The 26,604-nt window shown below is 38.2% G+C and overlaps 1 protein-coding gene across 4 annotated transcripts in view; it reads left to right on the forward strand.

The window, feature by feature from the left end:
- VPS41 (VPS41 subunit of HOPS complex) overlaps positions 1-26,604 on the forward strand; it is a 110,442-nt gene that overhangs the window by 45,751 nt on the left and 38,087 nt on the right. For all 4 annotated transcript variants that reach the window (XM_084281859.1, XM_084281860.1, XM_084281862.1 and 1 more), the window contains exons 6-11: positions 1,041-1,103; positions 2,326-2,391; positions 11,716-11,835; positions 15,079-15,225; positions 16,409-16,475; positions 24,583-24,680. In XM_084281859.1, coding sequence (XP_084137985.1) covers positions 1,041-1,103; positions 2,326-2,391; positions 11,716-11,835; positions 15,079-15,225; positions 16,409-16,475; positions 24,583-24,680 — 561 coding nt within the window. The remainder of the gene's footprint in view (positions 1-1,040; positions 1,104-2,325; positions 2,392-11,715; positions 11,836-15,078; positions 15,226-16,408; positions 16,476-24,582; positions 24,681-26,604) is intronic.

The raw sequence follows: 26,604 nt of genomic DNA on the forward strand, positions 1-26,604 counted from the left end.
TTATCCCTGTGGAAATAATAATTAGTATATCAATTACTAATCCCTAGCCATCAGTCTTCAGCCCTACTTTACTCCTGAGCTCTGGAGGAAATCAGCTGTCACCATTTCATGTGAGAATCAGGGAAAGGAACGGAGTGTTGCGTGACGAGACACTAGACCAAAAGAGCGTTGCACCTGCATAAAGCTTGAAGAAACCCTATTGTGGGGTCGTAGCATCTAAGAAGTCTTTTTTTTTTTTTTGTAATATATATACTTTATACCTCCATACCAATTCTGTAAATAAAGAGAAGAAAACATTTAAAAATCCGTTAATTCTCTTGACAGTACAAAGACACTTTTTTATTCATGTTGAGCCTTCTTGAGAAGAATTAATTCTGATAGATATTCTGATGGCCTATGGTTACAGCTCCAGTGGTGACTGTTAAATGTACTAAGACATCAACATAGATGAGAAGGGAGCAATCTTCAGAGAGACATTCCCAGTGGTCATGGAATAAAACAAAGTAGCACTGAATGCACCTGGGAGGAGCAGAGGATGCCAAGAAACATACGGGACTTGGTTTTCAGGCTGGTTTTGCTTTATTGTCACAAATTTCTTTTTTCTTATGTAAAGCCTGTATTGCTTGGAGGGGAAAAAATATTCCGGTTCCTTCTCAGAAAGGAAGAGTTTTTAATTTATCTTCCCCTGAATGTTATTATGTTGCTCATACCTTACCTAGATCAGTATCTGTTAAACAGATTTGATCAGCCTAAAGCAAAAGGAACTTGTCATTTCTGTGTTTCTGTTTAGGGGAAAAAAAAAAAAAAGATTCAAATAAGTCCTTTTGCACTGCTGAAAATATTTAGAGATAAGCCAAAATAGAAGTTGAAGATGTCTCAATTAACTGAATAGTTAAATATGACTTTTTACTTCAGGAAAATGCTGTAGCTGTTGGCATTCACACTAATCTTCTACTTGTTAGTGTTTTACATTCACCTTTAATTGTCAAGTGGTTATTGGGTACATATTTTTGTTGCTTTTTTTTTTTTTTTCAAATTAGGTGCAGGTGTTTGGATTGTATTCAGCGGAAGAGTTTCATGAAACGTTTGACTGTCCTATTAAAGTAAGTGCTTGTTTTAATCTTTAGTAATTGTGTTGTTGTTGTCTTTAATAACAGAAAGGTCACATTGAATCTAAATGAGAGAGGAATACTGCTTCCTTGTAATGTTATTCAAGTCACTAGAAAATAGTTATCTATCTCAATATAAAAGCTTTTGATCTGGTTAGGCAGGAAGAAAGCTGATCTAGGTTTTGTAAGAAGTATTATTGAGTTTTTCAAATACAAAAGGCAAAGTGAAAGAGAAATTGTCCTGTTTCAGCTGTTACCTGTCTCAACTTATTTCTCTCTTTTTAGATGTGTGATATAAATTCCGAGGGTTCTGCTAACTGTGAGGTCAATATTTTGCAACCACTTCATATCCGTTAAGCCTGTCCCAGGATAGAGCAATGGGTGGCGATGCTGATGTACTCTCTGTGGAGGGAAGAATTCAGTTTTACTCTGGTAGAGATAAGTGGCTGGCTGGCTGTTGAAAAAATGCCTCTATTAGACATATGGGAGGATCTAGCTTTCTTAGCAAGAAGCATTTCTTATGGAAGAAAAGGTGGTGTGTGCAAGTTACTGTGTTTTGCTGCTTGGGTTCTTCCATATTTGCATCCACACTTGGAGGAGAGAAAAAGAATGAGCTTATGAAGTTTTCACACACATTGGATGCAACTCACTTGGCTCCTACTGCTGTACTACTCTTACAGCTGTATCTCTTGACATGTAACACAAAAGCCCTTTTTTTGGCACTGTGATTCAACACGCCAGACCCAGCTATCAGTTGGAACGTGAGCCTGATGCTTGGTGGGGCAAAGTAAGGAGGCTATTTAAGCTGTGTAACAACACACAAGATAGTTGTGTGGCAATGTCAAGCCTTGTCCTCTAGGTAGGTCCCAAAGAAGATTCGCTTAGAGGAATGCTTGCAGTGCTTATAATGGACCTTATTCTGCTGCCTGATATGGAAAAAAGTGGTTGTTCTGCCTATTGTGTCCCTCAGCATCTTGCATGTCACGTGCGCTACAATATGGAGAATTTTCTTTTTGTTCTAGGAAAAATGAGTGGGACTAAGAAACAGACTGAGATATCTGAAAGAACTGGTCTCTACTTTAGAGGCAGAACTCAGCTGTAATGTTTGATATTTGGCAAAGATCTATCCCGTTAAAAAAAAAAAAAAAAAGATACAATGTACCTTTTAAACTCTTATATGAGTCATAATCATCTTTTTTCTCCTGTTTATACTCAGATTGTTGCTGTTCATCCTCATTTTGTAAGATCTCACTTCAAGCAATTTGTAACAGGAGGAAAAAAGGTAAGCAGTCCCAGTGTAAAGAACTATCTTTAAGCAGCTTTTAAAAACAGCTCAGAAGGCTTGTATCTGTGATTTTTTAACACCTAGAACAAAGAATTCATCTTTTTCTTTCTCTTCATGCATTGTAGTGTACCACACTCTTAATTGAGATTGCAGGAAAAAAAGTAATGCACTAACTATGTTAAAAACATGTTGCAACAAGTAGAGCTTCAGAATCAAAATACTTCTGGCCTTCCAGCCTGGAAAAAAAAAATCGTTTGTATTTCCTAGGGTAGCCTTTCTACATTCATTTACATTCATTTTATTTTGTTGAAGTGGGAGCACAAGTTAGACCTTAATACTGGTCTTTTATAATATACATTGTATATGTTGGTCTTTTGTAGTAATTCAGGAGAGCTCTGAATAGAGAAGAGCTCCCACTTTCTTTTTTTTATATACTCGTATCTGTGTAATCAAAGTCTTCTCTTTGAGGAGTTTGCTATTTTACATGCACATTATGACGTTTTATTGGTGTAGGATGTGATTCTGATTTTTCAGAGTACAGATGTTTCCAGGCTCTACAAGTATGATGCATCACATGGCATATTTTCAGTTAAAATTTGAGAAGTTTGATTTGGACCAGTTTCTTGAATTCATGGAATTTTCCTGTTGCCTTCTCTAATTAAGGGTAAACAGTCCTCACCTGCAGATACATTAAACTGAATGTAAAACACTTGTGCTCCATACATCTAAATTTTCATAAACAGTTCAGTATGTTTCCAAGAATAGCTGTGGTTTTTGTTTTGTAAATAGCGTGCATGTTTGGCAGCTTTTGCAGGCTGGTTGGAGCTGGTGTTGCCCTTAAAAGAATGCATAGTCAGTGTGTGTCTTTGTCAGCCACCAGTTTGTGAAGCTTTTTAGTGCTGATAGAAGTGGTATGGAAAGAGGGAGGCAGGGAATTAATAGAACAGGGCTCCGTCAGGTGGTAAAAGAGCTTACATTCACCTGATGCTGAACAGAAAAAAACATCAGGGAGTTAACACATTCTCTTTGGTTATCTTTGATTACTTGACAGGTTGTTTTATATTCTGTCCTCTGGGGAATAGTATACTCGTTTTTAATGCATTCATTTTTTGCTGAGGAACTTTCCTCTTCAGGAAAACTTTAATTGACATCTTAACATAAGGTATTTAGCATTGAAATAAATGTCCCTTGACGCCTGTAATTTGATTTTATTGATACATAAAACCAACAAATAAAACCTTTTAGCCGTGTGGTAGAAACCACTCCTCTTTTCTCCCTTCCTCCAAAAGGAGTGTATTTACTTGTATAATGGTGACAACAAAGTGCTCTGTAAAGATTCAGGAAATTAAATTTTGCCTACCTATTTATCAAAGATACTTTTTTTTTTTTTTTTTTTTTTCCTAAAAAGGCCTTGAAAAACATCTCTGCTCTTTATACCCCTCCTTAAGTCTGAAGCCAATGAGCTGTGTGGGGGGCATCAGGCAGTGGGAATTTGGTCCATGAGAGCCAGGAACAGGGAGCCTGCAGCACGTCCCCTCGGGCTGTGGCCTGATGCCTGTAAGTTGTGCAGTTGTGCCAGCTCCTTCAGGCAGGAGACGCTCAACTCCTGAGGTCTCTCTGCTTTTCAAGCTTTTGTGTGGACACGGAGATTTCAGCTGCCTAATAGCTGGCAGTGGTGCGAGGCACGCTGCTTGTCCTGCCCCACCTGCACAGAGGCGGTGAGGATGGAGCTGCAGTAAGACAGCTATTCAAGATTGTGGTGCTGCTGTGGACATAAGGCTATCCTCATTTATATCAATCTTAAGAGAAAAGCTTTGCTTAAGGTTCTCATGCTATGCTCCTTGCCCGAGCTGCATTCACAAAAATAGTGTGAGGGATGTGAATTCTGTGCCCAAATGCTGTGGGGTCTATCATTGTTTTTTCTTACTCTGGGAGATTGTGACTTTACGTATATTACCCTTTTAATTTTGTTTTGTTTTTAATCATTTGCTAAGACCTTTAAAGCAGATAAAAGGAACAAGCCAGAAAGGAATTTGGTCGTGTACTCAAACCCCTCTAGTTGCATTATGAACGTTGTCACAGGATACGAGAAGGATGTTCTTGATTTCTTACTTGAATTTCAGGCTGACTTTGCTTTACAGCAAAATAAAACAGAGAAGCCAAACCACATCTGCACTCAGAAATCAAGAACTGTACTCACCTGCTAACTTTAATGCTGTGTTTGGTCTCAAATAAAGAAAGCACTTAAAGATCTGCTTAAATTTATTAATTATATAGACAAGCATCTGCCTTAGTAGGATCCTTAATTATAGTACTTCTGTGAACAGGGTGGGGAGCTGTAATTGTAAGTTACCACCTCCTTAATTATTTTTTTGAGAAAAATACAGCTCATCATAATAATATGAAATGTATGCACAATAGGCATTCCAGTTCAAAGACCCACTGCAGAGCATTTTGCCAAGTTCATAGCAAGCTATGATGTCTTTAAAAAAAAAATAAGTAGAAAAGAGGGTGAAGGAGAGGAGCAAAGCGATGTACTTCGGGGTCACGTGTTACAGCTGCTCGGTTCCAAAGGCAGGTGGGTGTTCGGGAGCAGTGTGAGCCATCGGGTGGTGCTAAGATTTGCTGTGGCTTAGAAGTGCAGCCTGACCTAAAGCTGACTTGAGAACGGTGCTCCCTGGGGTAACTGCTTAAATCATTACAGATTGCTGGAAGTTTAACTCTACCTGGCATATGTTTAACTAGGCACATGCTAGAGTCCTTTAAGAACATTTTTCCTAGACTGGATTATGAACTAATTAAACAATTTAAATTGTTTGCTTATTAAACACTTGTTTTTAAAAGTAAAGAACTTCCATTAAGTCTGTAATAGTACCATTGCCTTCTATTTTGGGCTGGAAAAGCATTTTTTGCTCTGTTTTTTCAATGAATGAGCATTATCTGTGCCTAGAATAAAGGCAGGTATTACAGAAATGTTGATGGGAACTCAGTGAGAAGCAATAGGTACTATACTCAAAAGAAGCACTTCCTTGCTCCCCTTCCCGTTACCTCTGCAATTAACTTCAGCACCATTGTGGTGGCTTGGCAGATGATGGTAACCCTGAAATAATAATACTGTATGTTGTAAATAACAGGGCATTCCTGTCCAGAGCAGACAGTAGAGCTTCAAAGCAAGGGAAAAGACAAATACTGTGCTATTGAAGGCCGTAACCTTCTACCTTTTAAAAAAGGGTCTAATCTTAAAAAATAACAGGGTAAAAGTCAACAAAATGAGGGTGGTAAAGCTGAAAACAAGGTGTTCTTTATTTAACTATTAGAATGCTGGTCTTTCCCAACACATCATCTAAATGAACATTATTGCAGAGTCGGAGTATCCATTTTATCCAGAGGGTTAAAGAGGCAGAACCACCAAAGAGAGAAGACTGAAGGCTATTGCAGTTCCAAAGTGAAGGTATTGCTTCTTGTGTAAAGATAACTTCGGAGAGCAGGACAATTGGAGGTTTCCTTCTTGGCAGAGGCATTGAAGACACTCCCTATTTGATGTTAATTAAGATCAATAACTAGACATGACAGATTTTTTAGTAAAGTTCATAGAAGAATGAATTCTCTAGAGTGATTAAGTCACTCTGCTGAATTTGTGCTATTAAAGTTTTGGGGGGATGGGTTCTACTCAGCATGGTGGTTGGGGAACAAGCACAATTCAGCAAATGAATCCTGAAACCAGTAGGGGAGGAGGACATTCAGCAACTCAGAGGATGCATTCATAGGGTATTCATTTTTCATAATAATTGTTGATTTGAGTATCAGATCTGAAACAATTTCAGCTGGATTTTCAGAGCTAGGGAACCAAGATAGAACTAAAAATTTACCTGTCGACTGCAAGTAGTTACATCTTCATATCTATCTGTATCTGTATCATACATGTATATAAAATATGTATGGTGGAAATATTTAAAAGCATATCTTTAATGCAGTCTGTGTTTCTTTTGCTGGAGAGAATACATTGTAAGTACTGGTTTTCAAATGCAGATACTTATGTCAACATACTGAAGTCCAATTTATCCTCTCAGAATTAGCATCTGAGCATATAGATGCCCATGGTTGAACATCAGACTCTTTTCTTTGTCTGTTATAAAAGCAGAGAGAATTTAGTGTTGCCTGGGGCAAATATCTCATTTTAAAAAAAAATCAGATATAAAATTTCAGTGTTAGAAGCCTGGGCTGGACCCACATTGTCTCCTGTCTGAGAGGCAAAACAAGATGATCTAAATTCCTTTTTTACTCCAGGTAAAGCAATGCTGTACACAGAAGAAGAATAGCAATTGCAAACAATGCACAAACAGGAAGAGAAACAGCATTCTTGTGGAACGGCAAACTGCTCTTACGGATAGTTGAATTTGTATGTTAAAGTCAAGTCTGCCAGGGAATGTCTCAGATTTTTTTTTCTTTTAATTGTCTGCTTTTTAGTGTCAGCAGAAGCACTTTGCTTTGTGAGTAAGTAGATGACCTTTACCTCTGAACCCTATGATATGTACTTCATAATAACTGGTTGGACTACTTTGACAAATTATTAAATTGTCAGGATGCTGTTTGCAGCACAGTCCATTTTTAGAAAGCAGATAGTCAGCTGTTTGGCATTATGTTGGGTGGAAGAGTACCAGACAAGAAAGGCAGATTGCTTTGTAAGCTATAAAATGTCAGTCAGTAAATACTCAAAGGTCTGGTTTAAGTGAAGAAGGAGTAAATACTATGGCAATTTCTGTCCATGCATTGGATAATTTACCATAAACAGGAAGCAAACTGTAGCAGCAAGCAAGCAAGCCACAATAGTACAGGTCTGACATTTGGGTGCTGTGATGTATGGTGCCTAGATGTATCCTGTATTATTCAACAGATGAGACTTGGAGATGTAGTGCTATGAAGTCTGATTTACTTAATAAGCAGCTTATTTTGTCCTTAACTGAGGCTGGGTTTTCACAATGAAGAAGAAGAGAAACATTCATCTTGTGCTGTAATGGACTGATTTTGTTTGTGGAAATTGAGAAGAGATCGCCTGTAGTCCTGCGTGTGGGTAGTCTATAGTAGTGTGTTGTGCAAAAGTCTGTGTAAAAAACTTTGTTGTTGTTGCCTGAGGTGGCAAGCAAAGAGGATCTAAATACATGAAATGTGGGAGAACTTGTGGCTCTGCCTGCAAGGCTGCAGGGCTTGCTTCCAAGGGTGTTAAGGTCTGTAGCTATTTGTGAATAGGCGACAGCTGGAATCTAGTGCCTGAGTTATTAACAATGTAGCCTACTAGAAGTCCCGTGTCATTATTTTTGAATTGAACTCTTCAAGATTTCTAGCTTCTCTGCCCGTGAACTGTACAGCAGAAGCTCCCGTGTTGCATCTCACCATTGCCCATCACTTCCCAGAGCTGTGTCTGCCTCTGCCTTCGTGTTCGGTTTCCCCAGACTCCCAGTGCTGCTTCCCTCTACCCACACTGCAGCCCCTTGTACAACAGTGATTGGTAATGATATTTTGAGAACCTATCTTCAGCTGAAAACTTGAGGGTTACAATATTCTCTGCCTCGTTTGAACTCATCCAGCCCGTTGCAGCTCCACACAGAAGTGATAATTTTTTATTGTGGCTATATATTTTCCTAGGGATGCACGATTAAACAGTAAGTCTTCATGTGGCGTGCTGTTCTGTGCTACTCCCAGATACCTGTTAATCTCGGCTGTGCCTGTAAATGTTGTTTTTATGCTTAAAACAAGAAATATCTATTGTGATCAGTTGCATCCATGGCAGTAGCATTTTAGGTTTTTGTGATCTTGCCTGGCTGAGGAGAGAGCTGGCGAAGCAGGTGCCAAAACCCAGAACAAATGCTACAGGTAGGCATGTAGTCACACTTGGGCAAAGAACAGGACAAGGACAATATTTTTCCTGGTATTTATTTCGTTGAATGTTAAAACTAATCCAGCAGGGCTGCTGTAGGAAAAGGAAGGGTGGCACTTCAGTTACATATTGAAGTCTCAGCCTTTTGCTTCAGCAAAGTCCTACAGCTCTTTACAGAGAAGGCACTGTTGAAACAAAGCAATTGTGTGGAGTAGAAGAGAGATGTTCTTCACACATGATGCTGTGCACAGTGCTAGAGGAAAAGTCTTGTACTTTGAAACTTTTAATGGTGTGAGAATAGACATCTTTGATTTCAGCAATTTCCAATTTGGTAGTGGGATGAAGTTAAATTGAATTATTTCACTGTATCGATATGACCAAAACTGCAGTCATTGTCCTCTATTCAGAAGACTGAGAATTTCTGTGCGTAGTTTAAAAGCTGGGATTACATGCAATTAGTGTTAATGCTAATTGCATGATAGGCTCCATTAAACTCAGGCACTAGTCTATTCTCTTTAGTGGATGCACAGTACAAATAGAGTTTTGAGCTCTCAGAGGAGTTTAATCTCATGGTAGTGAAAGATACAGAGAGATGTAGTCACTAATCCAAGAGAATTTTAAAATTATTTTGACTTGTCCTTAAAACCAAAAAGAACCAAGACCTGCACCATCCTCGTCTCACGCATTTCCATATGTCTTTTTTCTCAATAATCAGTAGATAAGCATAAGCAGTTAAGACCAACAGAAAAATTAGTAGAGAGATACAGGAAGATTTCAATGTACCATGAAGGAATGTGGGTGGGGACCCTTGCAGTCAAAGTTAATTTTATTTTGTTTTAGCTGTATTATCGTGTTCTGGTACGTGCGAGAGGTGCTGGAAGTGCATTCTAAGCACTACTGGATTGTAACAAAGAACTTGAAAGATTTACCAGAGCAAATCAAAAAGAGGAAAGTATAAACTCTATTGCACAGAATGCAAGAAAGTGATTTTGTGGCTGCTGTTGAAATATAAGTACTGGGAATGCTGACTGCCAAAATAGGGGATTTATGGGAAATAAAGTCCTAAAATATTTTCACCTCCCAAAAAGAGTGGGAGGTGATAGAAGGAACCCCTTCAGGAATGGTGGATTTTTGTTATGTGTCTAGCTGCTATTGAAGTTTTAAATGGCCTTCTGGTGCAGTAAATATTTCATTATAAAGACAGAAAGGAAGACTGAGAAATAAATTAGTCTGCTTATTTTGAGAGGGCTGCGTTCAGTGGATAGCAGTTCCAAAGCAAGTAGCAAAGTTGTATGTTCAGTATTTCAGTTTCCAGGTGTCGCTGTAGGAAATAATAAGTAAATCACATATCAGTAAAAGGGAGATAATTCCACTGCAGGTAAAGTAGTAAAGTGTGTTTGGAGATGAAAATGGTTTTGTCTTGAAGCAATAATGTTGCATATCCTTTCACTTCTATTGCACTTTGTGATGTGAGTTGGGGAATTTGGGGTGCTGCAGTTATTCAGATTCACTTTCCATCTTTTACAGGCATGATCAGCCTGGTGTCTTCTATAGTCCTTGGTTTGAGAATTTAATTAAGCATGTGTAAAGTTGAGCATAGGCTGAAGCAGGATTTTGTTTTAATTTTCTCCTCACCACTTTCAGGTCAGTTGTTTTTTTCAGTTTCATACTCAGGTAGAAAGGCATGAAAAAAGCGTGATGTTCACAAGCAAAGAACAGTAACAAAACAGCTGGAAAATGTCATTGCAAGTGTTTCATTGCATGAAACAGTTGGATTCTGTAGGCTAAATAAACATAAATCACACATAAGTCATAAGCAGAACAAAGATTGGTTACTGTAACTTATATCAGCCAGTTTTACTTCACGTCATCCACATCATTTTTCGCAGCCTTGTGCAGAAAGTCCAGGTGAAAACGCTATGTATTTGCTGCTGTCTCCACTGGATTGTATTGAAAGAAGCATCTGAGTGGCTTCCCCTTAGAAGTTTGTGAACTGGAAGAAACTAATTTTAAAGTCAGAATCAGCATGGTACTCAGTTTTAAGTAACATCCTCAGCTTCTGAGGGGAGCTGATTAGTTTGGGTTTTGTTTCATTGCATAGCCTTTTCACAGGTGGAAAAATCCCTGAGACTGTCTAAAAGAGAGTCCTTCACATGAGCTGTGGGAAAGGCACTGGGTCATTTCAGGTGGGGTTAAGGTGGCCAGGTGTGCTCTGATGTCTGCTGTGTGCTCCATGCAAAAGTGTGAGACAGACCTGGATAGTGACTACTTCAAACTTTTGGAGAAAATCTTTGTCTTTTGGTGCCATCTTGTGGCTGTGGGAGAGATGAGCAGTCAGTATAATTACCATCAAAAGTCCCTTACTTCATTAAAAGATGTTATTTTAAACAGTTCGTGTCTTATCATTGTTTATGCAAATAGAGGTGGAGGAGACAAGCCTGGTGTAAAAAAGCATATATGAACAGTAGCAACATAGTCACTCAAATTAGGTCCTTGCAGTTTGTAATTTTACATTTCTTAATGGTTCTTCTGCATTTTATGAGCTAGGGTTCACATTGTGCGCATCTCCATTAGTGTGTATTGTGGCAACAGTTGTCAGGACTGGTACCTTACTCCTGTTCCTCTCCAAGCACTGGGCTTTGCGTTGCTTGAAGTGATTCTGTCATTTAATCCTGTTAAATAACTCCCTGAAACCACACAGGAACGCTAAAGAAGTTGGACTGTCACACAGACTGTCTGCATGTAGTAGTGCTTTTCTTTGCTGTGCAAGATATTACAAAAAATAGTCTGTGCTTTCTAGATACTGTAAAATCCTTCCATATTTGCAGAACCTGGGATCCCCCATCACACAAGTCTTACAATCAGCAGTGCTTGTTGTGAATGCAGTTGCATGAGTGGGACCGTGCAGCATCTCTAGAGCCCTACTGAAGGCTGTGTAGTTCCATATGGGGCCGAGTGAAAGGCTTCAGGCTTGGAGGTCTTCAATAATTTTGACTAGCACAAGCATAAGAGATGTTTTTTACTATCTCCTGCTTTTTTGGAGAGAAGAAAGCCTATCAACAGATCAGTGGATAGGTGTAAGACAGCCTGGTTTCTTTATTAGCTTTCTTAACTCTTGTCACAAGTGCTGTTAGGTTCTCAAATGCCTTACATGCTTTATCTTTCAAATGGAAAGAAATATATTTACTATTATTTGAAAAAAAAATTGATAGGAAGGCTGCTGATTAATGTAATCATGAAAGTCACTTGATTTTTTAGTATGTAGGATTGTCAGTGTAAATGAACTATATGAAAGTGTTTGATTGTGTTTGCTTTTGTTTTGTCATAGCTGTGTATTTCTCCCTACCCTCAAATGCAAGTGGAGTAAGAGATAAGGAAGGAAAAAACTCCTTTGTTTGCATATAGCACTGTGTCACAGAAATATTTCTTGTTGCACTTCTTCACAGTTGCTGCTATATGAGAGAGGCTGGATGAATAGATGGAAGCCTTCGGTTTTACATGAAGGGGAAGGAAACATAAGAAACATAAAATGGAGAGGACATTTAATTGCTTGGGCCAATAATATGGTAAGTTTTTGTCACCTCTCTTGAATGAGCAGAAATACTGCTGATTTACACTGATATTTGAAATGTTTTTAAAATGGTGTTAATTGCTAAAATATTCCTTTGAAAACTGGTACGTTAGAAGAATCCAGTACATGAAGCACTGAAGTGCTTTACATATGATTTCTTCATAGAGAGCCCTGCTGTTTGCATTTATTGCTGTCTGTTCAGTGTTCTCCATGTGACTTGCAGTTTCTGAAGGAATTTAGAAAAGCAGCTCTACATACATACAAATGCTAGGGGTAGTCGCAGCTGTACCCTATTGTATATCGGAGTTTCGGCCAGTGAGATTTGTTGAAGCAAATTGCTTGAGGAAGGAATGCTAATGTGAACTCTTCTTTGTAAGTATAAAATCCTCCTAATCCCTCTTCTCCCCTCTCCACCCCCCCCCAAAAAAAAAAAAAAAAAAAGCCTAAATTTTGAAATTTGTATTGAACTAACAGCATAATACATATTCCTAATGTAGCAGATTATAAAAAATGATAGTAATAATTCCTTATTTTGGTAAGCTACTTGAAAAGGCTAGACTTAAGAGAAAACAAGCCCTTTTTGCTATAAGTGTAATTCATATTTTAAAGGGAACTCCTGCTTTCATGCTGAGTGTTGCATTTCACCTAACAGTGTATATGTAATTGATGGGTCAAGGTCTGTGTTTCAAAGCTCAGCAGAGAGGGATACATTTTTAAGTATGTATCATGTCTAAATTCCAGATTTTTATTTTAAAATGTGGTGAAGATATTTCTGAAAGCATTTGCTTTCTCCCTTCTTTTTTCCCTCCTGGAAGGATGCATGTATTAAAATATTTTAAAGCCATTGTTCTTTTATTCCATTTAAAAACAGCTTGATATGAAATTGTTAGCGGTGGTCTTTGTGTTTATTTGCTCCCCTTTAATGACTATATATTAGCACTATAGCTTAAGGAAGTGCTTGATTTTCGTAACATTAACCCTTTGGAAGGTTTTGGTTTTTTTTCAGAGCCATACAATTAAAATATATATTCTAGGTGAATCTGCAGGGAATAGATAGGACAGTTGAGGAGAGCTATCCCTAGAGATGATGTGTCACATCAGAACACAGAATACTAATAAAATGTTGAGAGCCATCTGTCAGAGACAAAAAGCCATGGTCAGGGCCTATCTTTCAATGAGAAATGAAATGACACTTGCCCTCCAAAAGATTAATATATTTGGTTATTGGCCTTTTCCCGTCCCTTCCCCCTTTACCTTCTTAAAAATTTCTCCATCCTCAAGCAAGGTATTTGTTCCTTTTTTTTTTTTTTCTTTCAAAGTATGTCGGAGAAAATCATTTACAGCCTTGCCATTTACTGTCTGTATCTAGTTCTTATTTTCTCATGTGTTTTTGGTTTTTTTATTGCACACTGTCTGCATGCTTGCTAGACATTGGACATTCCAAGATGGGCTTCCAATTCATTAGGCAGGGTCTGATTCTGCTCCCATGCTTGCCACTTTTCTCTCTTCTCCTTCTTCCATGACAAAGAGTACAAGTCTTACAGACCGAGACACCTGAGGACCAAATCCTTAGCAGCATTAACTTGCCTAACTCTCACAAAAACACATTTTAGGCTCCTTCATGACAGGAAATTGAGACTGGAAGTCCTTTCAGTTACAGCGCAAATGGCATGCTTTAACTATAGAGGATTCTACCGTGCTGGTTGGAGAGCCACTTTAAATGTAAGCTTGTCTGCCCCATATAGAATTCAATTTGCTGCCTTGTTGAAAAACAGGAGATGTGATATGGGTCACTAATTTGGAAATCATACTTAAAGACAAAGTGGTGAGATTAATAAAAGACAGCTTTATTAAAATGCAGTTCAAACAAGATTGCAAACGTTATGAGATGAGTTTAGAAAACACAAAGCATAAGCTCCTTCTTTATGCCATCCTGAGATCTGGGCTCTGTACGTTGCAGATGACATGTACAAGTTTTTGTTGATTTGTTTTTATGTTTCTTTTTGGCTTTTTTGTTTGTTTTGAAACTTTGATGCTTGATGACCTTTAACCTAAAAGATGCCAATAGGAGTCTTTCTGTTCACCTCCATACTACTTACTGCTCCTTGTGATTTAAAGATTTACAGAATCACAGAAATTTAAGGAGTTTGATTTTCTTTTTTAAGAAAAGGAGAGGGTGGGGAGGAGGGAAAACCAAGCTTCTAGCTTAGATCTGGCTTAGATCATGACCCTTGTGTTTAGATTCTTTTACTTAAAAACAGTTGAACTGGTATAGCTGGGGACACAGAAACTTGAGGGGTTGAGAGCAGGCATGGCAGAAACAAGCAGGGGAATCTTTTGAATCAGTTTTGTAACTGCAAAAATCCAAACGTGGAATAGCATCCTGGATGCTGACCTTTCAAGGTCCTTTCCATCCCTTTTTTGTGATCATGAGATGTGGTTTTCTGCTCACCGAGCTTAAGGGAAATATCTACTTAAATGCTTGGTTTTATGTTGGCAACTTTTGTTTTTAAATCACAAAGAAAGAAATTATTATTTAACATGAAATTAATCTCCATTTTGCTACTAGAAAGGTTATAGCTCACATTTTCTAAATGGTATGGAAAAATTCAATCGATGTCTCTTCCCCCTCTCCCTCCCTCTAAAATGACTTTAATCTTCCTGTCTTTAAACTTTTTGTTGTGTTAGTTTGAGATATTTCCTGAGGAGGCAGTGAAAAATCACACCATATAAAACCAAGCATCATTTAAGTATGTTTCCTTTTTTTCTTTCAACATAAGAGTATAAATACATTTTTATAGAAGCACAGATTGTCTTCATTTACCTTAATTTGTTGTTACTTCATCTTTTCGTTTTTTTTTCTGAGGTGGAAATTTCTGTTTCTTGATGGGGAATGTTTTGGAAGATGCTTTTGCTTCTCCACTAGTAGCACCAGCCTAAACAAGCTGGTCTGGTTCATGACTGGAATTGCTAATCTGTCACTTGTTGACTCATGAAATCTTTGTATTTAGCATGCATATTTACAATATTTAACTCACTCTAATCTCATCGTTTCTCCTGTCGCCTCCTGGGTGAGATTGGTCTTTGTATCAACAGCTATTTGTGTTGGCACTTTCATCCCTACCCTGCAACTTGTGCCATAAGCTGCTATGACTGTCTTACTGTGCAAAATAAAATGGGCTCTGGTGGGTAAGAGTTTTTCATACTGAATAAAGTTCTCTTGTATTTAAACTTTCAGGGCGTGAAGATACTTGACATGATTTCCAAGCAACGAATTACCAACGTGCCTCGAGATGACATAAGCCTTCGCCCCGATATGTATCCCTGCAGCCTTTGCTGGAAGGATAATTTAACGCTGATTATTGGCTGGGGAAATTCAGTAAAGGTGCAATTACCTGTCTTTGTAATAAATGCTTACTGTTATCACAGACAAACAGAGGATTATTTCTGAAAAGCAAAGACAATCAAAAAAAATAGAGTTTGGTTTGACTACAGTCTGCAGAATGCCTGCTGCCATAGAAATGTCATTGGACTGACCCTCGTGAGGAGGAGGAGGAGTGATAAGACACCCAGCGGTCAGACAGATTTCTGTGTGTGAGCATGCAGCAAGTGTAATCCTCAGGGACACTTCTCTCCTCTGTGCCTTCAAGAGCTTTCCTCTTTTGAAAGCTTTTAGAGGGGCTGTTGAATTAATTTCTTTTAATTAGCATTAAGGAAGGACAACTTATCATGAGTTATTTTTGGAGAGACTTATTTTGGGGGCTGAGGAGTTCATCGTTGCTAATACAAACACAGAACTTCAGTCAGCCAAGGGGAAAGAAAAAAGGGGGTGGGGGACAGGTTGCTTCGGACTTTGCTTCGCTTTCAGCAGGGAACTGGCATTTCGAACTTGTGCACAGCAGACTGATTTGTACAGACCAGCACCTGACAGGAGTTTGTTAGAGCCTGTTAGATGTTTTCTAATAACAGCTTGCTACATCATTGCACAGTGGGAAATTAAAGTGCTTGGTAGGAGTAGATGGAGAGGGAGGGTGAAGTGAGGTAGGTGAAGCATAAAAACCTTTTGGAGCATTAAACTTAGAGTTTTACAAATGAGGAGGTTTGTCATAAGTTTGGCATCTGTCTTTCCCCTTGTATTACATGTGCTTCACAACATTTGGGTGTCTGCATTTCTTTATACATATGTGCTCTCCTCCTGTTACTTGGAGTTGCAGTAGCATGTGCTTACTGAAATAGTAAGGTAATGAGACACTAAGTGTGAGAAGATAGCAAAACCAAACTCATATGCTGCTCTAAGAAATGGTAGTGAGCATGTGCTTTCAGATTTCTTTCTGTCTGGTGGCCCATCTTCTCCTCTCCCAGCATATTTATAAGGCTGTGGGCTACAGTCACAACTTTCCTGTTGGGTTTTCTTCCTCAGTGATGCATCATCACTGTTCTAAAGTCAGTGTTTTTCAAAGCAGAGAATTGCCTGTCTAAGAACACCTCAGTAAGAAAGTTTCTGGGGAAAGTTAGCGTAATTTTAGGAATGTGTATTCATCATAATGATCCAAATATCTGTTTCCTAGATTTGCTCAGTAAAGGAGCGGCATGCCAGTGAAATGCGTGACCTTCCAAACCGCTACGTGGAAATAGGTATGGTTGTGTGAACATGTGCCTTTTCACAATCAGATAAGCTTTCAAAGGTTTGTTTTCACATTCAGCCTGAAAAGGTGTTAGAGTTCAGAGACAACATGTAACATAAATGTCTGCTCGTTTTTACTTGATGAGGTTGTCATGATGTCCTGCATATTTATTTATTTTTTGTAATCATAAGGTCTTAAATTCTGTGCTCTCCCAAAATCAGAGAGCCTTGTGTAAAGAAAGAGCGGATGTCTCAACTTTCCTTTCAGGCAGAAAGTTTTACAGAGAACTTGGGTTTTCGTCTTGGTTAAATGATGATGGGGTGTAGTGATATAAGGAGAAAACAGACACGAGCTTAATCAATTACTCGTTGTTTAGCTACCCTGCTCATAACTTTTTTTTTTTTTTTTCTGAGCATCTCTTCAGTATAGCTCTAGAAAGTTGATTTGAATTTCTTGTTGTTGCTTTTTTTGCTTCTGCATTTTGTACTTTGCTTTCATGTTTCTTCTGGTGATGTGAATAATTTTGTTATTGGTGATTAATGGAAAAGGTCTTGACAAAAAATGTCAAGAAATTCAAACAAAATTTGAGGGGCGGGGGGCAAACAAAAACTATTCTGTTCCCAGAAGAAGCTTCTGATGAGGAAAGATCTATGAAGAGGTAACACTGCCAAGATAAGCAGGCCCTCTGGGACTCTGCAGTGCAGAATAGACAACTGTTTGTAAAGTTTTGTGCTTCCTTGTCTTGACTGTGATGACATGAGACTGTAAACAAGAGTGTTCAAACAAAATCCTGACTCAGGTGAGCATGCTGACCAGAGTGGTACATGACATATGCGTACTGCAGATGCATACTGCTTTATGATTTCAGAAAAGAACTGTTCTAAAGTAGCTTTTGAAAATCAGCGAGGATGTTCTGACATTAAATTCTTTAGGAATTCTGGATACTGAGTGAAGGCATGCCTGACCATTAACTGAGACTTCTTGAAAGCTATTTGTTGGTAAAGAGTATATAGTCCCAAAAGAATAATTAACCAATTAACCATGGAATTCTAGGATTTTTGAGAGAATTATGTCAAGGAAAAGTTCAGCCTTGAGTTTTACCTTCAGAACACCTATATAAATCTTTTCTGTACGTCTAAGTAGCTTTTAGGAAATAAATGAGGTGAGTTACATAGTGTTAAGTGAACAGAGGGAACTTCTACAACTTCAGTTGTAGTATGTTAACAGGGAGGGAGCTAGGCTTACAAGACTGTCTATTGGAACTTCATTGAAAAATGATAAAAAGCTGTCATCAAACTATTTAGGTACAATTTTGAAGGTTAGAGATTTTTGCAGAACTTACTTTTACATATTTTTATGCAATTTTTAGCCTAAATTTCTTCTCTGTATTCTTGAGGACTGCAGTTTTATCTCACTTAGCCTGTTAATGATGTGCTTGACATTTTTATTTCCGGTTTCATGTCAAAGCACTGAAATGGCTCTGCCAAATTCTGCCAGTACTACTCATTGGAACGTGGATTGTATGCTGGGAGGGAAAAGTGAGATATTTGTTCAAGTCTCAATAGACAATACAGTAGCTTTTGATGTAATCACACAGAAGGTCTTTGAGAGTTATGTTATTCCACAGCATCTTTTTCAATTTTACTATAGTTTAAACTTTTACTTCTCAAATGCATAGCTGTAAGGTCTGAAATTATTATTGGGCAGACTGACCAGCAGCCTGTATAGTTTTTTTGCAAGAGTATTAATATTCTAAGTGGGTGTGTAAGCTGATTTACTCTCATAATGTAAAGAATTTACACAAGACAAGAATATCTGAAGGATATTCAGCTACCCTGCCATACATATCCTTTTGGCTTATAACATCTTGGCATCAGCTCATCAGGGTAATATGTATGGATCCTATGACAATATGGTGATTTCTCATATCTCAGCAGTTTCAGATTTGTGTTTTTAGAGACATTCTGAAGACCTCAAAGTTCTACAATAACACAATAGCAAACTTTGGTGGCATCAGTAGACTGTAAATATTTCTTCAGTGGCTTGTAGCCCAGTGAATAAGGAAGCAGAGCATCTCCAGCCTTGCAAGTTAGGTCCACAGGATCCTGTGGTGCAAGGATTTTATCTTGACACGCAGCCATATTTGCTCTGAGGCAGAAAGTAAATATGGTACCTACTCAAATTCTAAACCAGATGGCCCATGGTGTGGGAAAGTACCACCACTGAGCAGTTGTGGATGTTGTACTTCAAAGAAGATAATGCTGTGGTAGCACGCAAGAGAAATTAAAAAAAAATAGAGAGTTCTCATGTATTGAGATCTGTATGATATTACCAAGTTTATTTATACATCTTGGTGTATTAATGGTGCTTTTCTTTATTAATCTGTTCTGTTGTCCCTGGTTCCATGTTACAGTTCATTGCTTACATGAGTCTCCATTCAGTGTCAAAGATAAACTCCGGTGAAATGTTTCTATTTAGTTTTAAATGTATGTTAGCTGAGCAGATCCTATCAGTTTAGCTCTGTCAGCTACCACCATGAAGTAGCGTATTGATTAGAAAGTATTGGTATTGAATTACAGGCTTAACGTGGACTAAATGCCATTGTGATCGTTCTTAAAGATTGCTTGACCTCTCTGCTTGCTCCCTCTACATGTACAAAAGCTGTAATGCTGGACAACTTCTAAACAGGGAGCCCTACTCAAATGTAGCCTGCTAGAAGGCTGCTTCCTAATGAACTAATTAGCACTTTGCAGCTAATGCAATTCCTTTTCAAAGTGAAACTGTGCATCTTACAAGCATGAAGTAGTCCTCAGGTGACTTTATCAGGCAGCTCAAGTTTATGGATCCTTCGTGAGTTGCTTTACCTATGCTGCAGTTTGGCTCTCTAATGATAGCGGAAAATAAAAATTAACATTGAAAGTCAGTAAAAGACTAGAAGTAGATTAGAGACTTCCTATTCAATTCATGTTAGTGCAGATTTTATCTGAGGAATCTCAGCTTAATTCCAGGCGCCAAGTAGCCAGCAGTGCCTTGAGCACTTGTCTCCCATGTGCATTCCCCCGCATTCCTGACAAAGCAGACTTCTGGTATAAGAATTGCACGTGGATATTCTTGTAACAACACATCTTCATGTTTTGTGAGGGAATAGCTGTACCGCTGCATGCCCAGTTACCATCAAGTACTGAGATCACACACTTTTATCTGAAAAGAAAACATGGGAATATTTATTTCTTGGTTTGTAAAGTGAGATACTGGGATCTACCATAGCAGCTTATTTGTCTTTACATAGACAGAGCTTAAAGCTTGCTTAACAAATAGGGTGAGCAGTAAATCAATGATGAATAAATGTTATCAATTTTATATGCTGATTTATGCAAACATTTAATTGGACTATGTCTGACTACATTCTGAAAAGCAAACTGCCAAAAAAAAAAGAAAGGAAAAAAAATCCATTTGTATAACTGAATCCACTTAGACTTCTGTTCGTCATCTTTTGTCATGAGACAAAACTGATCATTTGTAAATTCCTTGATTAAAAAAAAATATTTCAGACTATCAAACTAATTACTATCAAACTATTGGATATTTTCCCTGTTTGTTGATAAAGTCTTTTCAGTTCAGTCTGTAATGGAAAAAAATAGTTTTTCAGAAAATCAACTTTGAAGCTTTGAAACTTAAGGTTCTGACTTTCTGGCTGTCATCAAGGTTTCTATGGGATTTGCTTAAAGGTTGCAGGTGCTTCTGTCTGCAGAACTGTAAAGACAATTGCCATATTTCTGAAGATGATTTTATTGTTGTGTGGGAAAAAATAGGGGTAAGAGGATTTCAGCCCCAGTGTAGCACTGCCATTTCACGAAGCCTGACTGCAAGTAAGACAGCAAGTTGTGGCACTGCGTACAGTACACAAAACATTTGCTAATTTAATTGAAAGAGCAGAATGCCCCAGATAGATGATTACTGGCATGACCAAACAGTTGTTCTGTTTGTTTGTTGTTCTTTTTTTTCTTGATGTTTCTAATTCGTGTGATACTGTAGTTGAGATAAATTATATTCAATAGCAAAATTCTTGCTTATTTCCATTTTGTGCTGGTAGCTAGTAAGGCAACAACTTTCAGCTATAGAGGTTTTACAGACTTTTCACCGATTTTAAGCTTTTTTTTTTTTCTGTCATCATATTAAATTTTACAATATCATTTATAGTGCCCTGATTTATTTCAGTGAAAATGCTCATCCTCTTTGCTCTGTGGCATTTGAGGTTATCTTAAGAATGATTAATTGATCACTATTAATTTTTCTCTTAAAGCCTTTCCAAACTTTCTGCAATCAAAAATAAATTTGAAGATCACACTTTTTCTAATATATTATTTTTAAATGAAGAGTGAAGGCTATGAATTGTGATTTTGGGAGCATAAACTGAGGAATTCTGTTTTTGTAATCACTGGTGTATAGGTCCTACCACTGATAAGTGTCTTACCCTACTGCTCTTCCTACTGAAGGGAACAGTCCATTAAAATGTCATTGCAACATGTATATGGTTAGGTAAATAGTTGCTTAATTTTCACTTATATGGGGAGAAAAATTGCAGGCAATTGTAAGGATACTTGAGCACAAATAAAGGACACTCACGTGGTTACTTCACTGGTCCTCCCCAGAAATTTCTGTTTCCTTTTGAGTTGTGGCTGACATTTCATTAACTGGGCACATCTTGAGCTTTCTGCTCAGGTTCCTAGTCAGAAGTAGGTCTACCCTGGAAATCTGAATTTATGAAGACTGTTGTGGAGTCTAGCAGGAGAGAGAAACCATCTGAGTACAGAAAAACTCAAATGCTGATGCAGGTATTAATATATAATGATTTTCAAAGAAAATTATGAATATTAGAAATTTATTAATATTAGATATGTGAGGTTTGTATTCAAGGTTTATGTTGATAACACATCTAAAAGTAGTAGTATTCTTTTATTTCTTTAAAAGTAAACTGTGTATATGTAATTTGCCTGTATGCACCTCAAGACAACTTAAATAATGATAATGTAGGACAAAAGCCTTTGCTGGTCCTGTAATTGGAACTGAATGCATACACTGTGGGGCAAAAATTATATCAAATGCAACTGCGTGAACCTGATAGTAATAGTTAATCGAAGCATGCCATTTAGTATACTATTTGTTTTGCATAAACAACCTAGCTCAGTAAAAACACTGGTGTTGGAGACACTACCTTTAGAACACTTAAGGGTATGTTATACTGCAGCCAGCAGAAATGACTGCAAAATTTGCAGATGTGCTTGAAGTAGCTGGTGAAAAGGTAGTTTGGGAGTGCATACTGACATCACCCCAGCAGGTAGCAGTGCACCGGAATTCATGGTAGGTTTCTCTCATACATCATATGGAATTAAAAAAAATAAAATAAAATAAAATTCAATAACAAGACTTCTTTTCATCTGCACATTAAGTTTCACGTTCATTCTATGCAGCTTCCTGGCTACTTTCTCAAAAGATAACATGGAAACCTTGGCCCTGTTGAAATGAATGGCAAAACCTTCTGATATCACTGTAAACAAAATTTCACATGCTAAATCTGCAGTGGAGAAGCAGGGACTGTTTTTTTGAGATTTGATTAAACAGAACAGACCTTTTTAGTTTCAGTCTACTGCTTGTGTATCTTTAAAACACAGAGAAAGAAGTTTTATTTGGGTAAACAAGGTAGCATGTACTGTATTGTGTATTTTGTACATTTCATTTAATGAGCAAGGTGATTTACAGGTTTTGTCTTTGTGCTTCCTAGTAATTTGTTTGACAGTTGTATATAGCTGGTGAACATAAAGTAGATCCACTGTCAGCATATCTTCTGTCCTTTCTTATGACAGGCATAAACATGCATGACAAATGGTAATACCGCTTTCATTTCCATTTACTTCAGTGATACACCTGGTTTAATTGTTTTGGATCTTTTTCAAATTAGCAGCATTTCTGCAATACCTCCGTGTTGGATTTCCCCCCACCTTTTTCACAACACACTGTCCAGAGAATAAGTCAAATTAACCTCGTAGTGTTCTGTACAGCTATAACTGCTGTAATTTTTCAGTAAAACTGTTTTTGATGAGCTGCCTCAAAGGTTTCTGCTAGGTCAAGAAGCACTGTCTGTGCCAGGTGGTCTTTGTTCAAGGCTGTCGCAGCAGAGCTGGAGCATTGTGTTTCCACAAGGCCTCTTGAGGAGGATGAGCTGAGAGAAAGCTGAAAGTGAAACCAAGGAAACTAAACTCTATTAAAAAACAAAGCTTCAAGTGATTTTCTTTTTTGTCTTGCTGAACAGCAGTGCTGCTTTATCCTAAATACACCATTACAGGGGTGTTACAATCGTTTTTAGCAGTGCCTCCCTGGCTAAGGAACTGAAGCTCCAGTGCAGGTCAAACATGGGATTTTTGAAAACTGCCCCTATAATCTTTATAAAGATACCATTCACCACCCTGTTTTTCTCTCCAAATTCAAATGACAATATTTTAGATGCCTCTAAAACCTTCTCTTGTCATTTTTTAAGCTGTCAACAAATATTTCTTTGCTGTCCTTCTACCTACTGCTTTGGATTTCGCTTCATTTTAGTTTTCTGTGTTCTTGTGTCTGGCTCACATGTTTTTGTAGAATGCCAAATATTAGGTAGTAAACTGGGAATAAGATTTATTACATAGACGTTCTTAACATGGTTGGTTTAAAGCCACCATTCAGAGCACTATGTTGGTGCAGTACAAGTAATCTCATCAGTCTTGCAGGATAGAACAAAAAAAATTGCATTCAGGATTACAAACGTGAACCTATTCTTTCCTAGAATAGATTGTGTTTTACCCTTATGCCATGCTTTGGTCCCCCAGTGATCTCAAAGTGTCAACGGTCGTTAAGAGAAAAACAGCATTTGCTTATTCAGGGAAAGACAGATGTCAAATCTTTATTCTATTTGTCAGTATTTTTTTTCTTCTTTTGCAGGATGATGATTATTTCTCTTGTTTCTTCTTATTACCATAGCTGAAGAAAATTAACTCTATATTTACTGTCATTATACTGTATTTTCTATTTTCTTTATTAAAATAATTAGTACCTATTTCAATGAACGATAGGTAATAGTAATGTAGCTTGCTAATTAGAAAGCAAGGAGACATTTATTTTCTACTTATACTTAGATTTTCCTGAAGCCATTTATTGGGAGAAAGTTACGGTGGATCTGATATACCTTATTTTACAAGAATAAGTTTGCTAATACAAATACTAATTAATGAAAACACTTGGTCTTGGTACTTCATCAAATTCCCAATGTTGTGTTTGGGCTCCATGAGAGAGGCACCCAGAAAAAAGAGAGCCCCAGATGTTTAATGCCTGTTCTGTTAAACCCATACATAATAAAAATTAAATAGTTATATCTGTGGAAGACGTGCTTCAATGGGCCTTTTTGTAAATACAGTTCAAATCTTTTTCTTTTTATCTCAAAATAATCCACACTTAAATTGGTCTTGAAATAAGACAGTTTAGGAAATTACATTTTCAGTTTTAAGAACAAGCAAAGCCACTATTTAACTGTATCTTTTCTTAGTAACGAGTGTATCTGTAAATCTTCTCATGATGATAAATTAATAATGAGCTTTGTGTTTTCATTTATCATACATATCATATCAGATGTAGCAAGATCATATCAGATGTAGCAAGCGTGATTCTCTTAAGGCAACATGACTTGCTGCAAATATGCAAACCTACAAAGATGTTTCATACGTTACCTATTTTACTGAGTTTTGGTGATGTTTTTTTCTTTAGTCCTCCCAGCCCAACCCCCCCAGCGCAGTTACTGAAAGTCTAGCTGACCATTCATTTAATATGTTTCATCTCTGGCATGTCCTGGAGCACAAACATTTCTTCTTGCAAGCCTTAATGGAATTTAATCTGTTAAATGTAATTTTTCATCATCTTGCTGATCCAACTGGGAGGACTGTAGGTTTGTTATATGTATCACGTCTTCGTTTCTCTGAACTGATACTGGGTGCCGGTGGTTGTCTCTGAAAAATCAGTTGTGTTTTTTTCTTAGGGAGCAGTTCATACATTTGTTTGCCTAACAACCTGTTTTCTTTCCTGTGTTTCAGTTTTCCAGTTTGACACTGAGTTTTATATCAGTGGGCTCGCTCCTCTTTGTGACCAGCTTGTTATACTTTCATATGTAAAGGAGATTTCAGAAAAAACGGTAATTGTTTTTACGTTACAATTTCATCACAGTGCCAAGCCACGTCTGGTGAGTTAGGGCTTGCACCAGTCACACAGATCTGATTACCCATGAAAGAGTTTGTAGTCAGCTTGTAGTGAGCAGTGCTTGAGACTTCTCTGACCTATCAAATCAGGGCAGTGGAGGTCACGCTGAAGACTAATGGATTTACCTTTTAAAAGTCCTGTCTGGGTTCCTTTGTTTCCTGCAGGAAATGGAGAAGGTCCCTAGGTAGTCTTGCTTTTTTTCTTCCTTTTTCCCCTCCCTCTCTCTTTTCCTCTCCTTTTCTCTCATTCTTTCTGCTATTTCTGCACCAAAAGAACTGAAGGATCCTTATAGCCGAAGAAGCACCTTGCTGACACTGCGCCTCAGAAGTAATGAGAGCAGTGAAGCTGATGAACTCAGACAATAGGAGTCACAGTGCTGGGTGGGATGCGTTGGTGCAAGCCAAGTAGCATTGTTGCTCACCTCACCTCCAAGACCTTAGCTGTGTTGCACCAAGATCTGCGCATAGATAGCTAAAAATTAGGATTTGTGTCAGCTGTTCCTACAGCGAGCGGGTGCGCATGGCGGCTGGCTCCGACATTTATTTCATACTGCCGAATGAAAGGCGAGGTAGCAGAGGAAACCCTTGAAGTCGCAGTGTGAGAGTGGCAGATGCTCTTGATCATCTCTTTGATAGCACGTCTGCATTAGGCACCCATCGCCATAGTAACCTCGAGCAACTGGGTGCACAAGTTGCTAGGCGATGAAATGCTGTAGGTTCAAACAAACGCTCGAGCCTGCCGAAATCAATAGGGTTAGCTTCCAGCTCTGCTGCAGGATGTCAGATTATTATTTCTTTATTTATACGAAGGAGAAAAATAATGTCACAGCACAGTTTCCCCAGAGAGCCGGCGTAGTAGTCCTCTAGTGTGTGAGAGTCAGCGAAAGAAAAGGAGGCAAACAAATGGGATGAGAAGGGGGAGGAAAAGGCAGGCTGGAACGCAAGGAAGCAAGGAAATGGGGAAGTTGTCAGTAACGAAGAAGGGAGCTAGTGGAAAGCCAGTAGTAACTGAGAAAGGTGAAACTCATTCTGGCTGCTTTAGGGAAGAAGGATGAAAAGAGCATGTCAGGTAATACAATGGTAATAGAACATAGGAAAGAAATTTCTCATGCGTTTGCCTTTAATTAGCCTTTTAAGCAAACAGCAAACTGCAAGCTGGACTTTGATAGCCTCCCAGTCCCCTGAGTACCTATAGCAAGGAGACAAAAGGACTTCTTCCCAGCACTGTGCTGTGACCTGGCCTGATGGGAGCCCCCTGCTTACCACCTCAGCTCCGCGGAGCGCAGGCTGGTTGAGCTGATCACTCACTATGGATGCTGCTGGGTTGTGAGGAACACTGTTCTTGCTACGCTTGATTTCACAGCTTTCAAATAACAACTTCTTAGTTGTTACAAATTGCATCTGAGTTGAACTCATGGCTGTGTTTCATTTTTCACTTGCTCTGGAACAGTTAAATCAGGGAAAGACCAAGTGATGCTGCAGCCAAATGCATAGGCTGGAGCTGTGTAAATCCACTTCTTGCATTGCCCTGTTCTCGCACTCTGTATTTTGCTACTATTCATAGCTAGAAATATGAAATAATGCATTATCTTGGACCTTAACCTAATTAAAAATAAAGCTAGCTGAAGCCAGTGATTTCCCTGTGTTGTCATCTTACCTTAACCACCTACTTTGCACTGCCAAAGTTCACATTACTGAATATCACCAGCACAGCAAAGGTTTTAGTTTATTCTCAAACTAATTTTAGCTCTGTTGCTGTTGGATGCTTAGAAGTGCAAACTTCTTTAAAAAACAAAGAAACAAACAAAACACCTCAAAAAAAGTTAATCTTTGTACTGGAATAACATTGTTTTTTTAGAG

Source organism: Netta rufina (genome assembly GCF_964035555.1).
Source record: "Netta rufina genome assembly, chromosome: 2".
NCBI classification, from domain to species: Eukaryota; Metazoa; Chordata; class Aves; order Anseriformes; family Anatidae; genus Netta; species Netta rufina.